Here is a 12,515-nt window from a genome sequence, read left to right on the forward strand (position 1 = left end):
ATTGTATTGGAATGTTTGTTCACTGGATTTACTCATTTTTAAACTTCAAAAGCTTTCCAATAACATAATAATTCTAAGTTTAAATCAATAATAATAAAAAAAAACTAAAAAAAAATTGATCTTTTCTACAGTTGAATTAAGATTTTCTTCTCAAAACGTGGCTTAGTTGACTGAGACTTTAATGTAGAATGTGTAGTAACGGATGAGTACATACTGCTTTAGAAAAATGATTGTATCCACGTTTTGTTAAGGAATTAAGAATGTCACTTTTAAACATAGGGTATTGCTGCTGATTTTATAGGGTGTGCAGTAAAATATGGCAAGATGTGTGAGGACAGGAGAGGGTATATATGTGTGAAGTGAGCTAAGCTAGTGCAATGAATTATGCGTCTTTAGTCTATGACTTCTTTATGTGAATGCCTTGAAACACTGAAAACATCATTACCGCTCCTGAGCAGAGAATACATTAGTCTACAGATTTATACCAGTGGTACCACAGCCACAGAAATGGGTACCGACTGATCTGAAGATAGACTGTGACCCTTTCAGGATGCTGCTTAGTGCTGGCAAGCAAGGCTCTCAAAGCAAAGCAGGATGTCTTAAAAATGCTGCATTATAGCCATTGTATAGCCAATAATAGCTGTATTATTTTTCCCTCTGGCATTTGTGATAATGAAGTCAAAGTTTAAGTGCTACAGTACCTGGAAAAAGGTGATATTTTTGTCTGCTGTCTTCTGTTTTCCCTTCCATGCTGGACTTGCTCACCACAAAAAGTAGCACTTTGAACTGTAGGAATGCTTTCTCTATCTGTGAAGATAGATGTAAATCTAGTGATAACAATTGGAAATAGCTCTTTCATACCTTCTCAGCTAGTTTGCTTGCTTGCTAAATTAGCTCCAAAGCTAATGTTTGGTACAAGAACAAATGGGTAACCTTGTTGATAGAGAATGAGTGGCTTCTTCCACTACAGGCAGCAAAATGTTGGATTAAAAATAGTGCTGCCTGGTATGAATTCCTATGTTTCACGTGAATAACTGCGCAATATATTTAACTTCCAATTAATAGTGTGTATCTATCTAGAAACTTTCAGAAATAGGAAGAGATGCTGTGACCATTGCTTTTCCTAAATGTGCTTGTGCTAAATGATAGATAATGCACTGCAACAGTAGGAGGTTGATCTGAATTTGTATGTTACTTTACAACTGGTTGGAGCAATAATGTTTACTCATGTTTATAAACATTTCTAAGTAAACTCAGAAATCTAGCAGATATACATTGCACACCCACAAAACACGTTTTGCAGTGAGTTCTTCAACTTATTTTTACACTCTTCTTCCCACAGTGACAATTGTGTGAAGTCAGCAATGAAAGGTAATAAACCTCAAAGTCAGCCACTAGAGGGAGCAAGATTTCAAATATTGCAGTTAAGAACACCATAAAAGTATTTATTAATTAGTGCATTTTAAGGACTGAAGGTACTATTAAGATCCTGAGATTCAATTTCCTATGTGGTTTAGGCTGAAGAACTGTACCTGCTAATGCTCGTACCTACCTTTTGCTCTTGTTGGAAGTGTGATTATTTTTTTCAGGTAAAAAGATGTCTAACCGACAGGTTAGTGATGGGAAATCAAGTGGGTAGGACAAAATAAATCAAAACTGTTTTTTTTCATCCAATTCCTGCATCTTGAAACCTTACCTCTGCTATACTTGAGGAGTTGGTAGGAGGGAGTTTGTGATGCCTATAACCTGTGTCTTCCTCCACATCTCTTCTTCTTGGGTGTTCCTGTACTGTATGACCAAGGTTCTCCTTTAGCCTTGAATAAGTTGAATAAATCAAGCTTTTCAGTCTGCATGTAACAGGTTGTTTTTGACTATGCTCTGGCCCCATATGCCTCATCTCCTTATTCCTGAGAGAGATCTTCCTGCTTACGCACCTGAGGGATGTGTATTTTTAGATATGCTGTGATGTTAGGAGCTCCTATTTAACTGCGTGTCTGTGAGAGGACCTACATTCTTTGCGTTGTCTGTGCCCTCCACGTTTCTGCTTCACACTGTCTGTGAGTTTTTTGTGTGGCTTTTGTGCGGCCTCATGTCTGCTAATAACAGAACGTCTGTTGTTCAAACAAGGTTGCTTTATCCAATGATAAACTGTCTTGTTCCTCTCATTGTTTACCTCTTTGTTTTCATTCCCTAGAAAGGGTACTACATTTTTTTTTCTTTCTAAATCACCGATAGCAGCATTGAATTGCACTCAGTGAAGAACGTAGTCCAGGATTAACTACAAGAGACATCTAATGTGCAGTTATTTTTTCGGATCTTTTGGTGAATTTTAGTATTTCCTGCGTCTTACATAAGTTTTTGTGTTATGCTTAATTAACTCATTAAAACACGATGTGGAAATGTGTTGAATGTTTTACAAATGTCTCAGTGAATTTTTAACTTGAATGTTTATTAACCAGACTTGGAATCTTGTTTTAAAACAGAACTCTTTGGGCCGACTGAGCTATGCGCAGAGCTGTGTTTAGTGGTCAAGCATGCTGCCATACCTGAATACATTACTAATGGCAGCTAGTATCCTGTTTGTTCTTTTAAAGGAATGCTGTTACAGCATGGCTTAGTTTCAGTATTGTAGAACTTCCATATATTCCAAGATACTTGGAAAAGGGCGATAATTGAATGAGCAGCTCAGGCAGCTCCTTTGTTTCTCTTTGTATAATAGTTATCTGACAATAAAGGCACAGCTAAAAGAAAACAAACTCCTCCCAGCACATCTGCAGCCCTCATTGTAATCTGATGTTCTTCCCATTACTGATTGGATGAACGAAAACCATGTCTTTGTTACTTTAAGATGTGATAACATTTTGACGGATATAGAAAAGATGTACTAAGGCAAGAATTACCTCTACTTTTTCTCATTCATGTTTTATGAATTTACTCTTCCAATCCAGTATGAGGCGTGTGCTGATGTTAGGATTTTACTAGTTTTGGGGTATCGGAGGAACTCTATTATCTACACTGTTACTGGTAAACTTCATTTGGTGTATATCTTGTAAAACTGATAAGATTTGGGCAGCTTGTAATATCTCTGGGCAATGATTCCAGAACAGTTTTCAAGTTTTGGAAAATTCCAGTATGCATTGACTTAATAATCAGTGAAGAAGCTAGGGTCAGACAACTTCTTCACTGTAATACTATATGCAGCACATTGATTTTGTGTTGGTATTGAACTTTGGTTTTAAAGATAAGCTACTTATCTTTGTGAGTGTTACGTGGCAGTGAACCAGTACTATGTAACTGAAAAGTTTCTGGAGAATACTTTATTGCTATTTATCACTGAAGCTAAATGTTGACATTCAACTAAGTGTTGAAATTTTATTTTATTTCATTTTTTGGTTATGTTTTGAATGGGAATCTTTCTTAGAGAAGGGAATCCTTTTGTCAGCGTGCTTTTTGGAAATGAATTTTCTTCAAAGGCGCATTACACACTTTTTCTGGCTTGGGTGATGTTTTCATCTTCATGTGAATATATAATGGAAAGCTTAGTGATCCTCATCACTAGCTTTACTATGTGATACCCTATGTAATGCTTTGTGATAAAACTTATCAGCCAAGATACATAGTGAGGCATCTCTTAAGTGGTCAGGTTGTCTGAGCTGCTTACCCTTTTGGGTTTGGCTGTGAAGCTGAAAACCAGGTGGTATTTCAGGTGGTGTTTGCAGGTTCTCATGCTGTATTGTATGCAGATTCTTATTTTTATAACTACAGAATTCGGTGTTTTAAATTTCGTACTAAGTTACTTGTAGGTGCCAAACTTTCCAGTAATGTTTTGATGCAGAGAAATGTATTTAATTATCAAATACGTATTTATTGTTCCACAGATCTTTTCCTAGCAACTTTGTTTTTACATGTTTTGGAACATGGTGTAATGCACATTATGCAATTTTTTTGTCCAGTTCTGCATGGTAGAGGTGAGTAACTACACTGTGCTGACGTCCTGGCTGTTTAGTCTGTGTCTGCTGGATTGTTGCAGGGATGAGCAGCCCTGTCACAGGACAGAGTGAGAGAAAGCTCCAGCATGGAGGATATATGCTGTCAGAGGACTGGTCCTGCTGCCCCTACCTGTCTGCCCAACTGTTTGCTCCCTCTGTACTTTTCTTCTCGGCCTGGTGCTGGCTGTCCCTGTCTGAGCTGATTCAGCTTGTAAACTGTGGAGAGAGGGTGGTCCTTCAGACAGCAGCTGTGTGGGACCAGTTTCATTAGCTTGCAAAACCTTGCTCTCCCTTCAGATGTTTGCTTTGAAATCTGGTGCTTCTGTGGCATGGAAAGTCTTAGGCTGCAGGCACCACTGTGGAACTGATGTTGTTTATTGACAGGCATTATGAAGTCTTCATCATCATTTACATGTAGTATCCTCTGTGATAAGGCCTTTACTTCCCCTCAGGAAGCTTTTTCTTTCATGTAAGGATGTTGTGGGACTATGCTGGATTTTCACAACTCCTCCCTTAATCTGTACATGTCTCCTTCAGAAAAATGCTTGGTCTCCTTGCTTTTGAATTCATGCTAGAAACAGCCTAACGAGTTAGCAGGACTGCTTGTGTCTAATTGTGTATGGAAAAGCTAGGTGAAGCTAAGCTTGAATTCACAGGTCATGTAATTCTGGGAGCTATTGCTTGTTGAAAAACCTATGCAGGGTGTACAGATGGAATTGTAAGGGTTTTAACCACTAGAAGCCACAGATCAAAATGAGCAGTATTCAATACTGGATGTAGAACAGCATTCTGATGTGGTGCCCTGTGTTGCTACACAAATGGACAGAAGCTTTTACCTTGACTTCCTTTGTTCCTTTCTGCATCTGGAAAAATATGGCTTGTTAGATCATGAAATGTGTATTGCAATAACCGGGTCTCTGTAATGGCTTTAGATACAATCATCTGTCTGGTTATACCTGGAAGGAGTGGACAACTTCTGCCATCCATTTGCAGGCAGTAATCATTCTTTTTCCAGTGGATCTTTGCTGACAATGTGATAGATGGATCTTTCTTCATTTTTGAAAACTTTTAGTTGATGTTTCAAAATTGGATCCTTCTAATCATTGTAAAAATAGTAGAGTTTCACAAAGAAATTGTTAGCTGAGTTAGTCTGGCTTTGCTAGAGAAGACTTGTACTATGTTGCCTAATATAAAATGGGTTTTCAGCTCCGTGGCCCAGGATCATCCCACAAATCATGCATTTGGCTGAGCTGACTTGAGTTAAAGAAGCTGAGCTATTCCTTTAACTGCTTCTTAGGAAGGCTGAAGAGGAGACAGAGCTTTCAGGGAGATGAGGGTGCTGAAACTTTCTCCACATGATGGAAGGCTTTGTTCTTACTCTTCATTCAGTGCTGTTCACAACATCCCATAGGTGAAAATGCCTCCCTTCATCATCACACGCAGATGCAAATAACAGACAAAAGCTTGGGTGAGAGAAGATGAAGTAATCAAGTATACAGAGGAGATGTTTTTCAGTGCTTATGCAGAGAATTTGAGAATTCCCTTCTGAAGCAGCAGAAGGTTCAGCAGAACTTAGCAGTTTTTGCAGAAGGGGGGGTTCTCAAGCACACATGCCTCCACACAAACCTTTAAAACTTCACACGATATGAGGACAAACACAGGGAAAAGAATTGGGTGAGAGTTTTCCTATCACTGGTGTGAATACCTCCTCTGTGTCAGTGGGTGGTGTGAGAATTGCAGCCACCGGTAGGGAGGCACTCCTGCTAAGCCCCTCAGGAGATATGATGGGGATTGCCCTGCACACCAACTTCTGTGGTGATTTGTATCAGGCAGTTGAAACAAGAAAATCTGACCCCAAACAATTGGGCTGCTTTCACTTACTCTCATCTGTAACTGATCTTTGCTAAAACTAAGACATTTATGGAGGGTTGTTAGATGGCTGTATTGTGTTCGGTCCATCCTAGCCTGCCTTTGTTTGCAGTGATGTGTCTGCAGGGCATTTATCCTAATAAGGTGCTATTAGATGCCTATGTAAACTCACTTCAAACATGTTCATTTGTTTTCCCTCTTGCCTTTTACTTGTGCTTATCTTCCAATTCATTAATTGAATCTTTATTTTTATTTTATTTTTTTATGTTCTTGGGTTGTTTTTTTTAGTGGTATCTCTGTGAATTCTCTGAGTGCGATTAAGTCTGTGTGTGACTTACAAAACTATATCCTGAGAGGATGTTCTCTGCATCCCTCAAATAAGCATGTTGTAGCTGGTCGATTAGAGGACTGGTACCTTCTTTGCAATGTGTATTTCTGGTTGCTTCTCAAAACGATGGCTAGTATTTGGATGCTCTGTGGCATGCAAAGCTGTAATCCTCAATGCTGCCTGGTCAGCCCCTCCAGCTCCTCTCCGCAGTGATGTGGTGGTTTCACAGCCCTGTCAGGTCACTCTTGCACTCATTCTCCTCAAAAGGGAGAAAGTACAGTGAAAAAAGGCTTACAGGTTGAGATAAGGACAGGGAGATCACTTGCCAGTTGCTGTCACGGGCAAAACAGAATCAGCATAAGGGAGATTAATATAATATATTGCCTACTGCTAACAGACTCCAGCCAGTGGCTGTCCTTTCTGGAACAGCTGGAGCTGGCTCTGATGTGCCATGTGGTGCTGGGCTCTGCTCACAGAGGCCAACTGCTGCGGATTCCCCGCTCCCAAAACCTTGGCACATAAGGCCAATACAGCTATGCAGGTTGTGGCCAAGAAGGCCAGTGGTATCCTGGGGTACATTGAAAAGAGAATGGCCAGCAGGTTGAGGAATGTGATCTTTCTCCCCTGCCCCGCTGAGGCCACATCTGGACTACTGGGCTCCCCAGTTCAAGATGGACACGGAACTACTGGAGAGAGTTCAGTGGAGGGCCACAAAGATGCTGATGGGCCTGGAACATATCCCTTCTGTGCACGTCTGAGAGACCTGGGACTTTTCAGCCTGGAGATGACTGAGAGGGGATCAGGGATTGTATCAATGCTTATAAATGCCTGGAGGGTGGAAGTCAGGTGGATGGGGCCATGTTCTTTTCCATGAAGCTCAGTGACAGGACAGGGGGGCAATGGGCACAAACTAGAACACAGAAAGTTCCATATGAATGTAAGGAAAGACTTGTTTGAGAGGGATGGAGCACTGGAACATAAAGGTTCTGGAGTCTCCTCTGGGGATATTCAAGACACACCTGGATGCCTTCCTGTGTGACCTACTGTAGGGAACTGCTTTAGCAGGGGTTTGTGCTAGATGATCTCCAGAGGTCCTTTTGAAGCGCTGTGATTCTGTGGCAGTGAGAGAGAGCAGTAATTCCAGACCCTCTTGTGTGCTGCTCAGATGTGAGTGAGCATGCTTGTCTGGGCAGACAGCGCGGGTGGCACTGGCTGGGCCTGCAGCAGAGCCAGAGCTGAAGTGGAAGCGGAGGTGGGGCCGGGCTGGAACGAGGGTGAGGAGGAGGAGGCAAAGGAAGAAAGTTGGGAGGAGGAGGAGGAGGAAATGACTCAGAGCACCTGAGCGCTTAGGTCACCCACCGTTTGGAGTGGAAAAGGTGCTGCAAGTCTCTCTCTGCCTTTCTTGTGGCAGTCTGCGTTATAGGGTGGGCTTTCCCAGCCAGCGCGCAGTCCAGTGCGAAGAACAGCGACTAAGCGCTGGCTTTGCGCCGGGCTAGGCCTTTGGTCCCTTGAGCGTACCCGTACGCGGGCGCAGATCGAGCGCCGTGCGGGACGGGGCCCTCCGGCTGGTGCCGCCGCGGCGCTGCGGAGCCCCTCGGCCCGGCCGCCCCGCAGAGCGCCCCCAGCGCCGCCCGCCCCAGCGCCGCGCCCGGGGCCGCCCGGCGCCCTCACCTGGCGCCGCCGCTGGCGGGGGGCGGGGCGGGGCGGGGCGGGGGCGGCCGCGCGGAAAGTTGCCGTCGGGCCGGGCTCCTCTGCGAGGGCGGGCCCCGGCTCTTCTCGTCCCCGGCTGCCGGGAGCGGTGCGGAAAGCGGCGGCTCTCCCTTCCTTCCGCGCGTGTTATGGCCGTGAGCGGCGCCGCGCTCTGAGCGCCGGGGTATGGATATGTCGGACCCCAATTACTGGACGGTCCTCTCCAACTTCACGCTGCCCCACCTGAGGAGCGGCAGCCGCCTGCGCCGGACCCAGAGGTAAGGGCGCCCGGCAGGCCCGGCCCTGGGCCGCCCCGTGCACTGCCGGCCCCGCGCCGCCATCCGCCCGTAGGGCTGCCCCCCGCCCCCCGTCTCCTGCAGACTTTCGGTTAGCTCTTCGATATTTGACCTTTTATCCGCAGCGCGTATACTTTATATGGACAACTCCGGGAGCCTACTTTGTTCGCTGCTCTTAAAGAGACCGCTCTGTGCAGCTGCGCGGTCTGAGGCGGGCTGGGTAACGTTTGTATATACAGGGACGGCTTTTCTGTTTTTTTTTCATATCCCCCCCCCCCCCCTTTTTTTTTGGTAGCATTTCTCCTCTCGACCCTCCGCGGCCGCGTGCCGCCGTGCCCGCCGTCCCGTACCGCAGCCGCGATCACGCGCTGCGCCGAAGTTTGTCGCCCCGCTCGCCTCCCGTCCGCCGCGCTGGGACGTAACGCGCCGCGCTGTGCAGTTCGATGCGCTTCTGCGTGAAGCTGCCGTCAGTAGCTGCGCGGCGTTGTCCCCGGGGATGTGACACGGCTCGCGCGGGGCGGGGCGGGGGCTGCAGGGCCCGAGGGTCCGTGCGGTGACACGTCCTGACCGAGCAGCGTCTGTAGAACGGCTCAAAGTTAGAACAACAGAGCGAGGGCGCGCCTCCCGTGCGTGAAAGTGCTTCTGCGGCTTATGGCCAACCCGTACCTAACTTGAGCTAGCTACAAGCACCGGGCTGCTTGGTGTTTAGTTATTATGCTCCTTTTTGTATATCATGTTGTCCTCTTAAATAACATCTCAGCTGAATGTCTAGTTATGCCTTTTGTGCTTTTTTTCCCCGCTTCAAATACATCTCTGTGTAAAAGGCACAACTGGTGGGTCCTTTTTGCTTCTTCATTCCTCCTGCTCAAGTAGGTTTGCACCTGTGGGAAGGTGCAGAAATGGGTTTTCTCAAAGTGTATGGGAGACCTTTCAGAATCACAGGATGCACAAAATACATTTGTGCCACTGATAGTCTTTTATTACTATTTGAATGCCCTCCAACTTATTAAAGACATGTAATACTACAGAATCATAGAGTAGAATGATAGAATGGTTTGGCTTCATCAAACTATTCGGAAAAAAATTATGAAACAGTACTGACTTCTGTCTTAACGTTTTGTAAGTACGGCATATCAGTGAATAGAATATGCTGTATATACACCTCTGTTCTGTGTGTTACAGCCAACCCAACAGGAGGAAGGGATTCCATCCACAGGGACCTGCACAGACTTGAAAATTGGGCCCATGTGAACTTAATGAGGTTCAACAAGAGCAGCCCCGTGGAGAAGAACTTCGGGGTCCTGGTGGATGAGAAGCTGGACATGAGCCAGCAGTGTGCGCTTGCAGCCCCGAAGGCCAACTGTGTTCTGGGCTGCATTAAAAAGGGGTGGCCAGCAGGGAGAGGGAGTGGATTGTACCACTGTGCTTTGCCCTCCCCTCAGGAAGCCTCACCCACTCATTGCAGACTTCTAGTACTTGAAGGGAGCTTACAGGAGGGAGACGCAATTTTTTACACAGACTGATAGTGACAGGGCAATGAGGAGTGGCTTTAAACTAAAGGAGGGAAGATTTAGGTTAGATGTTAGGAAATAATTCTTTGCTCAAACAGTAGTGAGGCCCTGACACAGGCTGCCCGGAGAAACTGTGGATGCCCCATCCCTGAAGGAGCTCAAAGCCAGGTTGGATGGGGCCTTGGGCAGCCTGAGCTGGTGAGTCAGGTGCTAGCTAACCCCCCTTGGTGCTAGCATCAGGGGGTTGGAAGTAGATTGTCTTAAAGGTCCCTTCCAGCCTAAGTCATTCTGTGATTCTATTACACGGGTGTTCCATGTCAAACACCTTCTGTTCAGTAATTATCAATATGTCACAGCTCTGTGAATCTAAAAGCCAGCAGTTGGGGTTCAGGGTTCTTCTCAGGTTGATTCCCTCACTTGGTGGGAAGCCTGGCATCTCCCCTGCCGACTGCATCACTGCTCCAGGTCTCTTTGTGAAGGTAGATGTGTCCCCTCCGCCTGGCACTTGTACCTGTTAATGTATGTGGTACATCCCGTAGTAATGAAACTGTCAGGAGAATTAACAATAATACAGGCCGTTCTTCTAGTTCTGTGCTGGTTAATTGAGATACCAACTGGATCTGCATTTTCAGAGCTCCGTCTCATGTCTTCAGGAACTCACAAGCCCAACTGCTGCAGGAGTCAACTGGAAGGATGTATAGATAACTGTTTACATACCACAGGATTCTGCCTCCTTCTGGAGGAGTGCTGGTTGGTGGTAGCCGCTCATGTTGTGTGTAGCTTTCCAGGTGTTGTAGAGGACTAAAGACTATGAGTAGGCCTGGAGGGATCTTGTTCCTGTGACGTGAACCTGCTGGTTGTGTTTAAGTCTTGGGTCCACTGATCCAAGGCCTTGGGATTCCTTTCCAGTGTGAGAGCTTTAATTTTATTCTGTTGTGTGCTTTCCTTTTTTTTTTTTCTTTTTTTTATTCCTTTAAGCTTTGTTCCTCTAGCATGTTCTTTGGCCTATATTACTGAGATTATTATGGGCCAGTAGACCCTTTCCGTGTGCACTGTCCTCTTTCTTTACAATTGAGATAATGAGAATTGTATGCAAATACTAAGAATTTTGGTGTTGGGTTTTTTGTGTGTGTGTGCGTACATATTTTCTTGATGGAGGATTTCATTTCTCTTTTTGAGATTCTATGAAGAAAAGAAGTAAAAGATAAGCTGTTTTCCTTGAGGGTTAGTGTTCAGTCTATCAACTGAGTTACAACAAAGGCATAAAACTTTATGGTCTTACTAGCTCACTGAAGTCTTTAATTAAGGTTCTTCTCTCCTGCAGTAGACTTAACTGAGCTCAACTGCAGCAAGTCTTGCTGGAAGTGATACCTGAACAAGAAATATCCCAGCCTGACTTTCAAGTCAGGGAGTGGGCTTTCAGGACTAGCAGGTAGAAAAATTCAATTATAAATCAGAGGCATTTGGTATTCAAATCATCAAGTCTATAAATGACATGGGTTACACCATACCCTTTTACAGAAAAGAGACATGCACACCACTGCGTGATCTTATTTTTGTGATGCTATAGGTGTGTGAGCCTTTCGTAGTACTGACTTGGTCTTAGAAATGACGTCTAGTCTGGTTTGGAGAACATGAGAGAAAGACTGTCCGTGTATGTGTGTACATTATAGAGATGGATATGTACAAATAAAGATGTATGAACACAAGACACATTACTTTTTCATACTGAATATAAGTAAAATATATCTACTGCATTTTTGTAGTTAACTCTTTCTTCCGTGGCTTCTCTCTTCTATCTCTGTCCTCTGTATTTAAAAAACAAATCAAAAAACAAAACAAAACAAAAAAAAACCACAAAACAAAACAAAAAAAAAACACCAGCAAGTGAATGACCTTTGTTTAGTGCCTTTTTTTCCCTTGCTTCTTTGTGGCAATTGCACTGAAACAGTATTATTACAGCATGTCTTGCTTTGGGTCAGAGAGGTTGCATTGCTTGTCAGCCAGAATAGACTTTTGGATGATTCTTGTGTTATTTGTATACAATCGTTGAAGTGGTATTGAAGAGACTTTCTTGATAGGCACTTAAAATATTCATCAATCATCAAGTAATTCTTCAAGTATTCAATGAGTTTTTAACCATATTGGAGACATGAATTATTAAATATATATAAAAATCATAACTCTTTTTGGAAACTCCGACAGAGAGCAGAGTTGTCAGACTGTTGCTGTAGTTCTGCTAGTTTTGGGACAGCGTGTTTCCTGGAAAATATGGAGCAGGCTTCTTGAACTTATGGGGTTTGGCAGTTTGAGTAGATGGGATGATAGAGTTATGATGTAAGTTCTGCTGTTGGCTCTTGTATAGATCTTCCTTTTTCAACATAATGTTATGTTGTTGTAGTATTGGCATCCTATGAATCTATTCAATATTTATTCAGTAGCATGTGCTGTTAGAGTCATAAAAACAAGCAAAAAACCTGAACACATTTATTAACATAAAAGCAGCCACAGGAATTAAATATCACTGGGCTGATGCCAGCTGAATGTGTCACTGCTCCAACCTGAATTATTTTACTTTTGCTAAATAGGAGTACCACTGGTTAGAGCTCACCAAGGATTGCTTTTGATTGCATTTGTGTTATTTTGCTATGTATTTGAGAGTGTAGTGATTTGGAGTGCTTTATCTCTTTCCTGCTTTCAGTCCTCTGTATTCACCTTAACTTCTACATGCAAGACAGGGAGAGTCAGATATTTATTACCCTAATAGATGTTGAATATGTTTAAGAAGAAGATATTTATCCTAAATCTGAGGGGGAATGAGAAAAAAATGAGC

At 43.9% G+C, this 12,515-nt stretch overlaps 1 protein-coding gene across 21 annotated transcripts in view; it reads left to right on the forward strand.

The window, feature by feature from the left end:
* Positions 1–12,515, forward strand: part of MAST4 (microtubule associated serine/threonine kinase family member 4) — a 288,003-nt gene that overhangs the window by 173,390 nt on the left and 102,098 nt on the right. For 2 of the 21 annotated variants that reach the window (XM_015277622.4, XM_004937307.5), the window contains exon 1: positions 7,965–8,153. The exons of the other annotated variants lie outside the window; for them this stretch is intronic. In XM_015277622.4, coding sequence (XP_015133108.2) covers positions 8,062–8,153 — 92 coding nt within the window. In that variant the 5' untranslated portion in view covers positions 7,965–8,061. Of the gene's footprint in view, positions 1–7,964; positions 8,154–12,515 lie in introns of those variants that run through there. 21 annotated transcript variants of the gene reach the window in all.

Source organism: Gallus gallus, chromosome Z (assembly GCF_016699485.2).
Source record: "Gallus gallus isolate bGalGal1 chromosome Z, bGalGal1.mat.broiler.GRCg7b, whole genome shotgun sequence".
In the NCBI taxonomy this organism is placed as follows: Eukaryota; Metazoa; Chordata; class Aves; order Galliformes; family Phasianidae; genus Gallus; species Gallus gallus.